Source organism: Pipistrellus kuhlii, unplaced genomic scaffold (assembly GCF_014108245.1).
Source record: "Pipistrellus kuhlii isolate mPipKuh1 unplaced genomic scaffold, mPipKuh1.p scaffold_m20_p_15, whole genome shotgun sequence".
Taxonomy (NCBI): Eukaryota; Metazoa; Chordata; class Mammalia; order Chiroptera; family Vespertilionidae; genus Pipistrellus; species Pipistrellus kuhlii.
In genome coordinates, this window is record NW_023425460.1 from 28,976,198 (window position 1) to 28,993,829 (window position 17,632).

The 17,632-nt window shown below is 46.1% G+C and overlaps 1 protein-coding gene across 1 annotated transcript in view; it reads right to left on the reverse strand.

Annotated features, from left to right (window-relative positions):
- TLL2 (tolloid like 2) overlaps positions 1–17,632 on the reverse strand; it is a 95,751-nt gene that overhangs the window by 52,620 nt on the left and 25,499 nt on the right. The window contains exon 3 of the mRNA XM_036438710.2: positions 3,862–3,939. Within this exon, the coding sequence (XP_036294603.1) occupies positions 3,862–3,939 (78 nt within the window). The remainder of the gene's footprint in view (positions 1–3,861; positions 3,940–17,632) is intronic.

Sequence of the window (17,632 nt, forward strand, 5' to 3'; positions counted from 1 at the left end):
GCTCCTGAGACTAGACCGTCTGTTCAGTGAGCAGTTCTCCCAACCCCTAGCCCTCCCCAGAGCTGGGAGCACAAATCCCACCGTCAGGGCTGAGGGGAGACACATAAAGCCAGGAAATAACCCAGCCACTGAAGCCAGCAAGCCCAGGGCTCCCCTCAGATCCTTTCTCCTGCCTGGGCGGTCTCTTTTTCCTGGAGTGGCGGGAGTGGGAATGGGGGTGCAGGTTGTGATGAAAGGAGAATCTGAGATTGACACAACTCGCCTTATCTTTAATTCCAACCAAACAAGAAGCACCTCCTGACAATGCCCAGGAGTGTCGATTGGAGGAGAAGGCTGAACGGACAGGCCAGCACAGCCTGCCCTCACCTCCCCTTTGGGGTCTGCTTTCCCCTCAGGATTGTCCCGGATGCTTAAAGAACTGCTCCTCTGAAGCTGTCCTACAGAGTGGAGGATCGGCCTGGCCTTGACATTATCCTCTTCAAACAAACCAGGGTCATTTGAGGAGCTGCAGACTATGGATTTAGCCAGCTTTAGGAGCTTGAGGCGTAGTAGCTGAGGGAAAGCTGTCATCATCCTCCTTAAAAAAAAAAAAAAAAAAAAAAAAAAAAAAAACTCAAGAAGGTCTCTTGTTGCAGTGTGGTATTGTGTACAACCCCTCCGGAGACAGAATTTTAATGGGCTGCAGCAGCCTTATTCCTTCCTGTCCCTCTTAATTGTGTTTCTCTGCAGCTGTTGAACAGCTGTGGGATTCCAGTCCAGAGGTGGACAATGCACTTGCAATGCTGGATAATATAATTCTTGGAGGTGGAGGTAGAGAAGAAGAAGCAGCGGAGGAGCTACATTCATGGAGTACCTTTTACACAACAGATATCTGGCTATGCACTTTGTACAAACATTCTTTCTAATTTTAAATCTCTTATGCGGAGTTAGATAACTTATCCAAGGTCATAGCTACAAGTGTGTCTGACTATCCCAGTTTACAATAAATTAGTAAATATTAAAAACCCTGACAATATCTATTGCTGATGAGCAGGTGAGAAACAATGAGGGAAGGTGGCAGATGGTCTCCAAACACAGCCACCAGCAAGTTCTGTCATCCCTGTGAGCTCCTGCCACTTATCATATTAGGGATGGAATCTTTTTTCTTCTCCTTGAACCTGGGCTGGACTTTGGCTTGTTGTGGCCATTAGAATGTGACTGTCAGGGAGTTCTGAGTCCAGGCCTTAAGTCAATTAATGGCTTCTGCTTCCTCCCACTAGGAAGCTAGCTGCCATTCTATAAAAAAGGTCTCTGGCTAGACAACTAAGTGGTGAAAGTCCACGTGGATAGAGGAGTCATGTGGGGAGGTACACTGAAGCACCAAGGCTGTGACTAAAGTTTCTTTTGGCCTCCCAGCTTCTAGCTGAATGTAGACAAGTGAGTGACCTCAGCCAATGTCAGCAGAAGAACCACACCACTGAGCCCAGTCAACCCACAGAACCATGGAAGATAACAAATCACTGTTTGAAGTCTCTAAGTTTGGGGGTAGTTTTTATGTGACAGTAAATCATTTAAATCAGGAAGGAAACATTGGTTTGGCATCTGTGTCACTGCATGTGATGGCAAGCCTCTCTGTTTTCATCCCCACACCTTATGCTCCATGGTCACCACTAAGTGCTGGTCATCCAAGGCCAAAATGAAGTGCCACTGAGTTTGTCAGGTGTCTTGGAGCCTGACAGTGTACAAGTCCAAATACCTCTGAGTAAGCAGAGCAGTTAAACACAGATGCTAAAGGGGGCCTGGCACATGGTTCCAGAAACAAACTGTATGACTGAGAAACGAGTGCACAATGTCAAATGGTGGTGGCGAGGAGTGAGAGCTAAAGTATCTCTGCCTCTCTCTGAAAGAGGTCACATTGACAAGACAGGCATCAGAAACCGAGTAAAAAAAATGGGCAAAGGGCCGAAACTGGTTTGGCTCAATGGATAGAGTGTCGGCCTGTGGACTGAAAGGTCCTGGGTTCGATTCCAGTCAAGGGCACGTAACTTGGTTGCGGGCACATCCCCAGTGTTGGGGGGAGAGGGGGTGTGTGCAAGAGGCAGCTGGTCGATGTTTCTCTCTAGTCGATGTTTCTAACTCTCTATTCCTCTCTGTGTAAAATCAATAAAAATATATTTTTTAAAAAATGGGTAAAAGACAGGACGAGCTGAGTCACAGAAGTGCACACCCACATCACTGGCAGAGGTAGAAAAAGATGCTCCAAGTCACCGGCAGTCAGAGAAACATAAATAAGTAACACTAAGCTACCATTCACATTACTGAAAATAACGATAATGCCTAGAGTTAGAAAGGATATGGGGAAAGGGACCCAGTTTTAAGTTGTCACAGAAATGTGAATGGTTACACCTTTTGAAACTCATTCTAGCAGCAGTATTCATGATGGCAAAAGCCTGAAGTGAATATTAATTGGTAAAGAAAGGATGAACAAATGATGGTCTAGTAATACCAGTAATATAGAAGAATAAATTGAAGTTATAACTAGTGTCTTACAGGGGTTTTCCATAAGGTATTGATGAATGAGAAAAGCATGTTACATAAAAAACATGTATCAAATATGATCCCATTTTTTTAAATGACAAAGTTTATAGCTATATATATGTTTGTATGTGTATATGTATAAATCTGTACATAAATATATATATGTGCATATATATGCATGGAAGAGTATATACAAAGTAATTTGCATGCATTACCTGGGAAAGGGTAGGAAAAAAGAAGAGAAGGAGGTAACCGAATTAAAAAGAAAAGAAAAAAGGAGACAATACTAAAAAAGTCTGTAATTATATCAGCACATTTACACATTTGTGTGAATTATACATATGCATTTGTGTGAAATTATGTATATATGCATGTGTATCTATGAAATATAAAATAACATTAAAGCAAAAACATAAAATAAAGCAAATAATAATTTCTACTTCATCCCTACATAGTCATCCCCCAAGCTTAGGATCCTGGCACTTTAAAATTATTCCCTTTGCTCTGTGTTAATCTTATGTAGATGAAATGCCATTGCTGGCAGTGAGCCCTTATTCCCACAGAAAGTAGGCCTCTGAACAGGAAAAGCTCTCCAAAAGGGAGACACCTTCCTATTACCTCCAGGCTAGAATCTTACAACCTGGAGAGCATTCGTAGGCCTGAGCATAATGCAGACAGGAAGTGGTGGTACTTCCAGGCAGGTACCTGCTGATCAGTGACCTTGCCCACAGATAGCCACAACCTCACCTGCTGCCTCCCCTACAGCCCAGGCTTCTCCAGCCTACACCCTCCCCGCCCCAGCCCCTAGCCCAGCTTTATTTTCCTTCCTTCCCTCCCATGCCCACTTGTTCTGTCAGACCCCAAACTTCATCATCCTTCCCCTCGGCCCTCAGGGGCTTCAACGCACAAGCCAAGTTCTAGAGAGAAAGGTCAAGTACAGATCGCAGAGTTTAACGAAAGAGTACAGTCTCTGAGCAACCGAGTGCCACACTCTATCCCTTTCTCTGGCAGCCAGCCCACCCCACTCAACAAAAGGACTCACTCCCTCATGCCCACAGACTCCAGGACTTCTTAGTCCACTAAGATAAAAGGAATATAAGAGGTTCCCAAAGCCAGGGCTGTGGAGAGGGGAAATGGGGAGCAGCTGCTTAGTTGGTATGGAGTTGGCTTTTCAGGTGTTGAAAGCAACATGGATCTAGACAATGGTGATGGCTGCACAGCATTGTGAATGCACGTAATGCTACTCAATGGTACACGTCAAAGTGGTAAATTTTATGTGAAATTTACTACAGGTTTTTGTGTTGTTGTTTTTAAGTACCCAAAGGCCTGGTGGGCTCACATTACCCTTTCCAGCTTCCTCGCTGCTGGCATTCGCGACTGTAGCATTAGGCCAGCTCTCGAATGACTGGTCTTCACGTCCACCTGAAGGAAAGGAGAAGAAAAATCCGTGAGGAACATCAGCCTTCTTTGCACCAGCACCGAGAGGAGGGAGACCTCTGGTCACCTGGGGGAGGATCAGAATCACCAGCAGAATGATCAAGATTTGTTCAACAAGAGTCTGCTGAGCCCCTACTGTGTGCCAGGACCTGTTCTAGACACTAAGGCAAAAGCAAAAACAAAAACCAACCTTGCTGCTTATTTTTAATAAGCATGCACATAATTTACAAATTATAAACTCTCCTGGATCAGCTCAAGGACCCTTGAAGTCAAATATACAAATAAGCAAATCCCAACGTCAGCTCCCTCACCCCCACCTCCACGAGAAAGCCCGAATGCGAACAGGACAGGCTCCTGGAGGCCCCCTGCCGTGGAGCCCACAGGAAGTCATCTGTGCTGCTCTGGCAGAAACAGGTATCTTGGTTCTTCTTCGAGGTGAGTCTCCTTTTAGAAGCCGCTCTGTTTGCTTTGTAAATCAGACTCTGAGGACACTGCCTCCGTGCAGGACAACGATGCTTGTCAGTAGCCATGATCCATGAGCCGGTTCATATCCCTCCCCATCAGGGACACGGTCAATCACCAATTCTTTTTAGACCCACTGCAAGTCACTAGGGATCCAGCAATGAACAAGACAGGCAGAGGTGACATTCTAAATGGGTGGGCTATTACCAGAAAGAAAATAAGTAAGATCCCCCATTGCAGGTTCAGAAAATGCTCTGAAGATCAGATTCAGGATGTGGGGAAGCATGATTGGAGCAGCTGCTTAGAAGGTGGTCGGAAAAGGCCCTTGCAGGGAGGTGACGCTCGGAGATCCAGGTCAGTGCCACCCCAGCAGAAGGCAAGGTGGTGAAAAAGCCTGGATCAGGAATAGACTTGGCCTATGGAAGCGCCAACATGGTGGCCGAGGTGGGTAGGGTAGAAAGCAGGAGAGGGACAGTGGGCAGTGCTATTATGTTTTACCAAGATCTCTCTGGCAGGCAAAAGAGAAAGCCAGGCGACCAGTAAGGAGCCTTGTGAAGGTCCAGAGGAGACACAGCAGTGGATGGGCTGGACAGTGCAATGGAGATGTTGGGCACCTGTCATACTAGAGGTGGAGTTGGAGGTGGAGCAATGAGAGAGGCTGATGGGGCTGAGGAGGGCCACCAAGGACTCCTATAGTTGAGGTTGGAAAAACTGAATGGGTAGTGACACCAGCAAGCAGATTTGAGGGCAAAACCTGGGTCAATGAGAGACTATCATACACATGAATCCACACCAGGCCCATTGGAAGACAATCTGTTTACTAATGCAAGATCATTTCTTATCTTCATTTAGAAACTTGCAACTTCCAAAGCAGTTTCCCCACATCCCCTTTGACTCTTGGGCACCATACTCAGTGGCAGACAGAGTGGCATCCTATTTTATGGAGGAGGAAACTGCAACACCAGATCATTATCCAAGGGTTGTGGATCCCACCCGGGAAGCTGAGGGTTCAGGACAGCCTGACGACCTTCCCCACGTCCCACAGCTAGAAAGGGTCCCAAACACAGAAGCACGGTCTGGCCCCAGACAACCCCTGGAGACAGCCCTGCGGTCCCACATCCCAACTCTGATGTGCAGACTACCTCTTCCTCTCTGGTGACTGACACTGGCGGTGGCCCAGGCGCATGCTGACATTCTTGTATGCCTTCATCCTGCTCGTTCCGATGCCTTTCTGGCCAACTCAGAATCCACTCACACACTCCCTGCAGCTGCCGGGGCGTTCGCTGCCAGCTCCCAGCCCTCTGGGTATTCTCCCAGTTGCGATATCATTTCCTCTCGGGCTAAAGGTTGGGGGAAATCCTGATGGTATGAGAATCACGGGCCGGCAGAGGAATGTGCCATGTGTGGAGTGGAGGCGAGCCCAAGGCCGAGGCTCTGGGACTCGCTTCGTCTCCCCTCCGCCATGGAACTGTGGGCAAGACCCCGGGTATCAGTATTTTTCCATCTGTCAAATGGGCTGTTGTGAGGACCGAATGAGGTAATGAGTTTGTTCAGGAACTCACTCATTCAAAAAATATTTATCCGGCACCTGCAACATGCCAGATGCTGTGTCTGCTGTGCAGGATGTGACACTGAACAAAGTCTACCCTGACCTCATGGAAATCCTATTCTGATGGAGGGGGCAGGAGAGAAAACAATAAACAAATAGACAACCAAGTATCTAAGTCGGCTGTGAATAAGCACCATGAAGAAAATAAACGGAGGTGAAAGAAACAGTGACTGCGAGGCATGAGAGTGTGTGATTTCGGTGAGGTAGAAAAGCAAAAGCCCAAAGAAAGTGAGGGCGACAGTCTGCAGTTAAATGAGAGCATTCCAAAGGGAGGGAGTAGCAGGTGCAAAGGCCCTGGGGTGGGTGTGTCCTTGGCGGGAGGGAAGCGGATATGACTGGGCTGGAATGAGCGAGGGAGACAGAAGTAGGCAGTGAGGTCAGTGGGCAGTGAAGGGTCCGGAGAGTCAGCTCATGTGAGGCCTCACAGGCTATTCTCCGCCTTGGGGGATTGATTCTGAGAGACCTAGAGGGGACCCAAAGGACATGAAAGAGTTTTGTAACTGCACCTCTGAATATGACCCAGGTCAGTGGTCGGCAAACTCATTAGTCAACAGAGCCAAGTATCAACAGTACAACGACTGCAATTTCTTTTGAGAGCCACATGTTTTAAACTTAAACTTCTTCTAATGCCACTTCTTCAAAATAGACTCGCCCAGGCCGTGGTATTTTGTGGAAGAGCCACACTCAAGGGGCCAAAGAGCCACATGTGGTTCGAGAGCCGCAGTTTGCCGACCACGGACCCAGGTCGGCATAGATAGGAGGGAGACGTAGGAGCTTGGATTTGAAAGAAGATTCCATATAGCACTTGGCCTGGAGGGTTGTTAAGTCAGACCTGCTTGGCTCCTGCACAAGAGGCAGAAACATAAGAAACAGACCTGTAAGGGTACATGGGCAAAGACTGGTTCAGGTTGGCTGGAGGCTGTGGTTGAGAACTGAGTGGAGTGAAAGAGGGGTTGGCAGGCAGAGGAGGGGATGGGTTGAGGACTTCTGATTCCCTTCCCCTCCTAGTGCTCAGGGTCATAAAGCTCTGGGTTGAAGGAAGACAGAGTGCCCCCAGAAGATGGAGCGGGAAAAGAATCAGTGTTCACTAAGTGTCAATCATGGTGCTGACCATGCATTAAGAACAATGCCAAATATATTCCCGGCCTTGAATTGTATAATTCTAGCCTCATAAAAACCAATGACAAAAGGGCCAAAAATATCCCCATTGTATAGATGGAGAAACAAGGCCAAGGGATTTGCCTGACTTGAGAGAACAGAGATTATTATTAATGGTGACAACTGGAGGTGGGTCCTGTCTGATACCCACACCTGTACTCCTTCTCCTCAGCCTCCTCCCCACAAAAAACAAGGGGTACCTGGGAGAGGCTGGTTACTCCCAAGGGACCCGTGGCATTTTCAGGGTCTGTGGGGGGACATCCAATGTCAGTGATGAGGTTGAGGCCATGGGCACAGATCCCTCATCTGTCATCCTTACCTGCAAGAGACGGAAGGCTCTGTCTTTTCTTAGAAGGGCTTTCTCAGAAGCTCACATCTCATGTTCCAGTACAGCTGAGCCTGGAATCTACTTAGAGTTCATGTGGTCTGGCCACTCCCCTGATGAAAACCCTCGCCAGGCTCCCTACTGCTGTTGGGATGAGTTCCAACTCCTAACATAACCACTGAGGCCCCATGATCTGGGCCCACTGGCCTCCTCCACCTGTGCTTCGGGGCTTCCTGCCACATTCCCACTCCCATCCTCTGCTTGGCCCCCCTCAGCCATTTACAGCACGTGCGTGGATTTCCACTTCTCTCTTAGTGATGCGCCTGCCTGGGCCATTCCCACCTCTTCACCTGCCCAACATCTACTGGCCCTTCAAGTGTCAGCCTGGATACCACTTCCTCTGGGAAGCTGCCCCGTTGGCCCTCGGAGGTTAGAGGAGCACCTCCGTGCCCTATCACCCCCTCGATTTACATCACTCAGCACAAGGGACTGTGACTTCCTATTCACCCACCTCCCAGTCTGGTTTCTACATTTTTAGCATTTTGAAGACATTGACTTTGTTTTGTCCTAACACAAACAGCCAGCACTGTGTCTGGCACAGAGCAGACACTCAATAAAATATGGGATGCATAAATGGACAGACAAACAAACGGAGGGACAGAGGGATGGATGGCAGTTGCTTGAAAAGAGAACTCAGTCATTTTTAACGCAGAGGAACTGATGGAAAATTTTGTCTTGATCCGTTTTGGAGGGAGGAAAGCAGATATTCTCGTAGCGATGGTTCTCAGCCTTGGCTGCACTTTAGGATCACCTGGGAAGCTTTTTAGAAAAACACTGATGCCTGGGTCCCCAGAGGTTCTTGTTTAACTGCCCTGGGCCTTGGGATTTTTTTAAAGCTCCCAGGTGATACTAAAACGCAGCCAAGGCTGAGATTTAATACTCAGAGAATCCTGGCAGAGGAAGCCCCATCTCAGGATTATTTTCTTACAACCAACCTCTCTCCTTCCAAGCTCACCAGGAGTGGAAGATGTGGGACTGGAGACAGATAGCCAATGCTAAGAAAAGTCATTTCTCACGTCTACACGCGCGTGTGGACAGTGTTGCTCTGTTTCACTAAAAACAGGTGTGGCTGTGGCTAAAACTGCGGCACTAGGCACACAGAACGAGGAACAGAGAAATACAGCCTGATGCAGACAGATTCCGGGGCCATGGGGGCGGGACTCAGAGTGTCGGGATATGTTGTTTTCCTTGGATGGGATTTCAAGAGAAAAATATTTGGAAAAATAAAGCATATATACCCTTATATTTGATCTTTGGTTAATTACCTCTTCAGTCAGAGGATATGCAAAGATCTTGTAGATTTCATTAGTCACAGGGGTTTATTCAAACATCTCCTTTGCATAAGAAACCCAGGCTTACAGCTGGTCTCTGGGAAAGAATGCCCTCCAGGCCTTGAAAAGAGAGCCCGGGGCCTGTTCAGGCTCTCACTGGGACACAGCGGAGGTCAGCGGCCCGCGAGGCCTGGGGGCCCGGCTGCAATGCTTCTCTCCAGCATTTGCAATTCAATCCCACAGTTTCCTTTATGGGACAATTCACTAAATTCAGAGTTGTTCTTTTTTTCTAATTCACCATATAATTCACCTCCCCAAGTTCAATTAAGAAGCAATCTGTTAGCAACTTTGGGAGCAAGCTGCTTTTCTTTGGGAAAGCCCAATTTTCTTCTGCTTGGAACAAAAAGTTGCTTAATTAGATGCATCGTATGAGCCATTGATGTACACACAACGCCCCTCCGCCGTCATTACTGAAATGTTAACTATGTATATCCAAAGCCATCTAGGGCAGAGCCTGGTTCCACACCTCAGTCTTGTTCATTTGAACAATAGTGGCTACGAGTTCATAGTCTTAATGTGGTAATTAGTAAACAAAACGTTATGTTAATTATTCCCTCCACCCCTCACTCTTAGAGCCAAACACTACTTGGATTTTGGCTTTCTTAAACACAAGGATAAGTTAACATTTTAAGTGCTGATTAGTTGCAGGTACAACACATATGTTATCTAGTTAAGCCTGCTCTCTCTCAAGCCCCCGCCTCTCAGGTGGGTATATCCCCATTTACATGCAGGGTAACTGCGGCTCTCAGGGTACACTGGGGACACAGAACCATTGGGTAGGAAGGCTGAGATTCTTTCTATATCTGTCTGGTGTCAAAGCCGGAAGTATGCATTGCATGCTAAAGTAACCTTGCCTGGGCAACCTTCCCGCTCACGTTTCCTGATGTGAACGACAATGACAGGAGTGGAGCCATGTTAAAACAGGGCAGGAGCAGCCATTTCAGAGGAACTACCCTGCACATCTTCCTTTTCCTCATCTTCCAAACTGGACAAAACTTCCAGCATTCTAAGAACTCAGTTGGGATGAGAATATCTTGTTTGTAAGGACTGATGCAGCTGGACTTCACCAATAATCAAACCAATCAATGAAGTACCAATCTAGCCTTCTTCCAGATGACCAAATCGTAAGCTAGTCTGTGAGGCTCAAATCTAATCTCACTTTATCCAGCACCAATGAAATAACCTACCCCATCTCCCTTCCTCCTTTCCCCTAGAACCCCTGAACCCCTCTCCTGTATTGGGGAGACACTATTTGGGTTTTTGCCTGAATCTGTTCTTCCCAGATTACAATTTTTTTTTTTTTAATCTCAAATAAACATTGGTTGCTTCTCATTCAGACTTTTTATTTTTAGGTTAACATTGACTTTTTAATATGTACAGCCCTGACCCATCAGAGGTAAATCTAGCATGAAACTGCTATGCTTTAGTCTATGAAAAAGAAAAAGTAATCTCCAGGAAAGATCCTAAAAACTGTTTTATTACCAGTCCATTGATCCAATACATATTGGCTGAGGGCCTCCTTTGGCAGCAATGTGTTGGGTTCCTTAAGGCAGAACAGGCAAGGCTTACCTTCCTGGTGCCTTCACAGTTCCATGGAGGGAATGAAAATCAACAATAAACAGGTCATTTCATGGAGGGATTAAGCACGTTGAAGAAATTAAAACAGAGCTTTTGAGAGAGCAATGGCTGGTGTGGGCTTAGAACGGAGACCTGAATGATGAAAGGGGGACATTCATTCGGGAAGAGTATTCTAGGGGGGAAAGGGGGAGAAGCAAATAAAAAATCCTAAAGAAAGAAAATGAGTCTGATATGGCTGGAGCTAGGGCTGACTGAGCCACACCAGCTGCTGCAGTCTCGCCCTCACAAGCATGTCTTAAGCAGCCTCCATTTGCCATGCCCTTCCTTTGGTCAGATGTAAATGCATGCAGCCCCATAAGTAAGCATGGTTCCTCTCTTACAGAAGATAAAACTGGGGCCCATGACTAAGTTGTCCAAGGTCATCTAGCTGGTAAAAGACCAACCTTGCATTCTAAGGTGGGCCTTCTGACTCCAGAATCCATGCTCATCAACCCCTGCCCTCAACCTTATACCTGTGGTCTGAGCGAGCATTTCAGGCAAGGTCAATGAATGAAATATCTGTATGCTTCGGTCAGAAAACTACCTGCAAATTATATAGGCTCAGCCGAGGTTTCAGTTACCCATTAGGGGAGGGGAAATGACATAACAGTTAAACAGATTGATTCAGGAACAGACTCGGCAACCACGACAGTGATCAATGTGTAAATCCTAAGTAATTCAGTGCCAAGTAATTGTCATATCTATGCCAAATTTCAAATGCTACAGAAGGGAAGGGGAAATGAGTTAAAATATGTTTGCCAGTTTCTGCCAATGAAGTGACTTAATATCGGCGAGTGTGTAACAAAACGGGAATCGTTATACACTGCTGGTGGAGGAGCAATATAAATTGATAACATGTGATGGGGTAATTGAGCAAGATGTACCAAAGTCTTTCAAAACTGATTGTGACCCAAGAACATGACTTCTAGGTTTCTGTATTAAGGGATTGATTGGCAATGAAGACAACGGATGTTCATCTCTCTCAACATTTTTTTATGACAAAGACCGTAACAACCACACCCAACAGGGGAGTGGTAAGATGAATTATGATATAATGGAACACTGTGTAACCTTTCAAATTGTTTTAGAAGAAAGATTCCTAAATGGGAAACATGGTCATAGTATCAGTAAACAAAACAGGTTAAGAAGTAGTACCCAGTATGATTCCAATAGAATCGAGCCTGAACCCATGTTTTTAAAAAACATCTACAAAAACAAGAGAAAAAAGGAAAAACATTGAATGGAAATACCCACAATGCCCATTGTGATTATCTCTGGTTGGTGATTTTGGATTCATTTTATTTTCCCATATACCAACATTTCCAAATTTTATTCAATATATTATTTTTTAAATTAGGAAGCAAAAAGATTTTCAAAAAAGAACTAGATTACAGCATACACTTTGTCTAAAAACATGTGCTCTGCAGTTGGTAGTGTGTGAGAGCGCGCGCACACACGGTTGCTGGGGAAACCTTTAGCCGATGGGAAAGAAACATATTGTGTTTACACAGATGGAAAGTTGTGGTCCAATCTTTTTTTTTTTTTTTCTGCTCTGGCCATGGGAAGAGAAAAATACGGAGTCCACACCTTGGCACTTACCCTCTCTGTGTTTGGGTTTTCTCATTCATAAAATGGGGTTAAAGGTCTTCACCTCTTAGGGTTCTTAAGCCAATTAAGAGCTATGCATTCAAGGTATAGAACAATGGCCCGTAATCAGCACTCATTGAGTTAGCTATTTGTATTATTACTAGAGGCCTGATGCACGAAATTCATGCAAGGGGCTCAGCCCCCATCGCTGAGGCGGCTGCCTCGGCCCTTGCAGCCCAGCTTCGTCTCGAAGGTCAGGCTGGTCTAATTAGCATATTATGCTTTTATTATTATAGATTATCACTGTTGACTCTAAAACTGTTCTGAAGTCTGAAGGAGCAGATTGGGGTGAAATAATAAGCCACAGAGACAAGACATTTTATACCTGAAGCATCACAATTCAAGTAAAAATTTCAAGTTATCCTTAAAATAGACTTAACAAAACCAAGTTTAGGCTGAGAATCCATTGAAAGTCAACGGCAGTCAGTGGGAGAAAAGCATCCACTGTACCCAGGCATGGATTTCCAAAAACCTGGTTCCAAACAGTGCTCAGCCATAACAATCTGAGACATCAAATGACTATTAAAAGTTAACTAAAGATATACTTCAAGACTCGAGTGACTAGATTATGTGTAGTCATCCTCTTATCCCCGGGAAAGTGGAGCTGATTGGCCCCTTCACTTCCCACTGAGCTCAGGACCATTGGCTTTCCTTGGATAGCTCTCACCACCTGCCTTGAATCATGTTAATTCCACAATATGCAACTATACTGTGTGGGAGACACAGCTGTGAACCAGACACTAACCCACCCACCAGAAGCCATGAGGCACAAAGAACAGTGAGAGCAAATCAGATGAAGGAAATCCCACTTCCAACCTGGAAGTCCAGGCAGGCTTCCTGGAAGTGGCATTGAAGAACATGAGAGGTTACAACAAGTGGAGGTGGGAAGGTGTCAGGCAGGAATAGAACACAGAAGGGAAACAATTTGCCCAGCCTTTGCACAGCCTTTTCTATCTAAGTTGTCTTTGTCAAGATATTTAATTTCTTTAAGCTTTAGTTTCCTCATCCATAAAAATTGACATAATAAGACTCTTGACTTTTCAGTTTGTGAGCACACCTCAAACATGCCTGGCACATGGTAGCCATAATCTTACTAATGATTACTCTTTAGGTCAGTTTCCCCCCAAACAAAGCTATGGGTTTAATGCAATCATGACTCAAATTCTAAGTTCACCCTCTTGCGTGAAGCCATCCCCCTCCTCTCTGCTTCATCCTCATGTCCCTCGTATTCATTCATTTCTTCATTCAACAAGCTTCTATGGGGCACCTCTCTGTGCCAGGCACTGCACCAGGTGCCAGGGACGGAAAAACAGATCAGACAGCATTCCCACTCTCAAGGAGCTCCTAGCCCTAGTCATACCGTGCCCACACTACAATTATTTGTAAACCAATCTGTGGTCCCCACAACACAACTCCTCAAGGATTGAGACAACACCTCTCTATCTCTACCGTGTGGTGTTCACAGCAGATGTTAACAAATACATCCATTTTAATTGGACTGAATTGAATTGGTGAATGCTTGCATATGTCATGTCAGCTAATTCTCACTGCACCTGTGTGGGGTAAGGTATTATTATTATTATTATTATTATTATTATTATTATCATCTCCATTTTACAGATGAGGAAATGAAGGTTTAATGAGGCATAAAGCACATGTGTGTCTTCCTAGAAGAATTTTATCACGTGGCCTTTGCACCGATGCCAAAAGACCAATAAAGATGTACAAATATCTCAAAGGGCAAACCCCATAGAAACAGTGGGCTAGAACTCAGGAAATCGAAGAAAGGAAAAGGCCAACCCAAGCCCTCTCCAGAGAACTAGAGGAAAGAAGCAGAAAGAACAGCACGAAGCTTCATGACCCGTCTCTGATGTTTCAGGACAGAATTCAGCTTTGTTCAAGAAGTGCGGAGCAATTGCTTCACCTTTAAGAGCTAGTACAGGTAACCAGAGGCTAAGGTAACTAATGTTTTTTGGGTGATGGCAAACGCTAGTGAACTGTAATGGGCTTTTTGTTTCAGAGTGGTTAGTACCCGTTAATGGTTCTAACCCACTGATTCACTGGGCCAGAAAGAAACTGTTCTGATGCCAACACACATGCCAATCACCCCCTGCAAGATACAAGTGTCCTGTTTGACTTCTCTGTGTTTTCCCCATGTATCATCCAGGGCCTGAGACATGACCTGCTGTGTTGCAAGCAGGTGCCAGAGACTGAAAGTTCATGGAAAAGAAGAAAAGATGTTCCAGAGGAAGGGACCTTTTCCAGCCTACCAGCAACAGCTGAAGCTCTAGGATCCTCCCCCCTTAAAGGAGATGGGAGAAGTGGCCCTGGCCAGTGTCATGGGTCCTGAATGGGGGTCCAAGGATGGTGTCTCTTCCTCAGTGGTCCCATATGCAAACTCAAATGCCTACGATTGGGAGGTCAGGCACGTAACACATCAGAGTGAAAGAGGTTGGGTGGGGGAGGTGGATAGGGAGTGGTGGGGTCTGTGGCAAATGGCAGAGCACCTGCTCCTCCCGATTTCAACCCATCATCATGCAGCTCCGTTGATTGTTACCATGTGGGGTTGCTGAACCCACGTGGCCAGATCTTCCAATGTTTCCAGAGAAGCCAAGATTCTGGATATTTATGAGAAACCTGATTTTTAAATGTTGGCAGTAAATTAAGATTCTTTAAGCACTACAAAACAAGCGAAAACCCATCTGCAGACCAGATTTGGCTCCCGGGCTGACCCCTTAGGACCTTTAGGCTGCAGAGTAAATGGAAAAGTCGTGCTTCTAGAGGGTGCCAATGTCAGGGAGGGAAGGAATTCCCTGGGCAATGGCAGCCAAGTCGCAGGGAAGGCTTGAGGGTAACGGAGAGCCTGGGGAGCAGAAAGCAAGAGGCAGTAGGAGCAGGACAGGGGCTGGGTAAAGATCAGAGGTTCCAGGTCAAGGCCAGATGGGGTTCTTCTCTCACTGCTTGGGGCATACAGGCTCACTGAAGGACACCAAGGGGAAATAAGATGACCAGAGCTCCGGATGAGATTCCACTGGCAACTCCACCACCATCATAACCTTCTCTCTCTGGACTTCCTTGGAAACCACAGAAATAATGACCTGCAGATGTCATGTAAACAGCCTCAGGAGATACGTGACTTTGTCCTATACACCAGCCACAGGTTAGCATGATGGCAGAGGGGAGCCTCAGCCAAACTCATCCCAGCAGGGCCACCTGCCACCCCTCAAGCTGTGTCACTGGCTCTCCCAGTCCAGCTCACTTGTCACGGGTGTGCAGTGTCTCCATCCCGCACGTGGCTCTGTGTGGGAGGCAGGCTGGCCTTTCTTAACCTCCTCTCTTCGGCCCACTGTTGTTTATTACTAAGAGAAGTCAAAGGGAGGCTACAACCACATTTTTGCCAACACCTGCGGGACCCCGCTGGATCTTTGGAAGGTCTCAGGTTAGATGCAATTGGGGCAGACGGTTCTAACGTTCCGCGAGGTTCAATGGAGGAAGAGCCTGGAACTACTGTTGTCCAATCAGACATGCGTGCAGCAGACCCCACGCAGCAGTGAGTCCCCATCCTGGCTTATCTTTGGCAAAAGAACCAAGAAGACTCATTCTTGGCCCTCAGGAAGCCTAGAATCCAAGCTTCTATTTTACAGATAAAGAAATGGAAGTCCCATAAGGTAAAGTGCCAATGTCTGCCATGTCGTGGGTAATTCTAAAAGGTTTGTGGCACTAGTTTTGTCCAAAAATGACTATTGTGCCCAATAAGAAAATACTTGAGTAGTAAATGCATTTGAAGCAAAGGTCCATTCCCAATGGTAACAAAACGCAAACATCTCAAAGAGGCCAAGAAACACAGAGCAAAGGGGCATAGCTTTAAGAAAACTACAAATGCTGCGTTCAAAAATGTTAGGACGTGATTACTTGTTGGCTAGATCATCCTTCATCTTGTCAAAAAGGAACCACTACAGATTCTCTTAAGTCAAGGTGGGGATTGTTTTTCATGTCTAGGTCATTAATGCAGAATGACTGATTGGAGGGCTGCATGAATAGCAAGACTTTAAGTATGGTTTATTTCATTTCATTTTGCTTTAGAAATCAATTACCATTTACTTTAAGTACAGGAAACAGACTACTATTCAACAAATAAATAAATAAAAACATACAAGGTTAAAGGAGAATAAAAATAGAATCAGATTAAGAAGAACCAAAACGTGGTGCTTGGGGAGGGGAGGCACAATCCTCTTTTTGGCCAAAACCGAGAGGCAAAGATCAGATCCTCAGTCGTGCCCACGCCCAGCGCTCACGTTCTCTTGGACAAAGGCACAGACCCACCACCTGCTTTGCTCCCCTTTCCTCCTGGTGGCTCTGTTGTCGGCCCTCTGATCAGCTCACTTTATACTCATTTCCTTGAATACCTCTCCATTCTTGGGACTGCCACTGTACCCTTACGTCAGTAGGTACTATAGACATAGTAGGTACTACAGACATTCAGTGGGGGACCTCGAATTGAGGGATCATGATATAGACTTGGGCATGGTGGCCATGATGGGTCAGGTGCAAAAAGGTGAGGCAAAGCAAAAATGAGACACTCCATGGCCCCTGAGAAGAGAAGCCAGCCTTGTTCCTTTCTCTCCAATTTCCAGCCCAATCCCCAAGAGGCCAGCTCTTCTGCTTGTCTTCGATGGATGGTCATGAGAATATATTTCTAAATAAACTATTTTACTTCAGCTATTCAGAGTGGCATTCTGTACCTTAGAACTGAAGGAAATGTGTCTAGAATGTCAGGTCCTAAGCTCTTGTTTGTCCTGGTTTCTCAAACTAATCTCTCCATTTTGACTCTGATTCCCAAATCCAGGGCCCATGAGGAGGCCTGGGAGAAGGGCTCTCTGGATGGATGGATGCCCACAGGTGGTCACTGTCCCGCCCCGACCTGGCTCTCGGCCCCCACTGTGGCTCCAAGTGGACACCCAGCCCAGTTTCTCCAACTTCTGACCAACGTAGTCACAATAAAAATCAACCAAAAGGTGAATTTTCTTTTCCCAACACTTCAAGTTCACAATGAACTCTGGCTTCCGTCCAAGGTATAAGTCAGCCTCTGAATGAGGCCCCAGGGAATGAGATGATAGAATCCTTATGTTGCATTTTTTTTTCCCTTCCCAACGAACAGATGTGCACTTTATCAGATGCCTCTTTATCATCTCAAATCATCTTACTAAATTGAAAACTTTATGGGCGGAATGACTACTAGGCCCTTCCCACTTGTCTCCCAGCTGCCCACTGCTGTTGTGGGCTCACCCGGGGGAGTTGAAAAAATTTGGGATCAACACTTGAGGGTTTCAGCAGCACATCTTTGACCCCGATTTTGACCTGTGGGGTTCTGCTCAATTTCTGGTGCTTATCCCCATCTTATTTTCTCAGGCCAAGCTTCTAGCATGCTATTCTCCTTCATACCCTCTTCCCAAAAGAACCAGGGGTCCA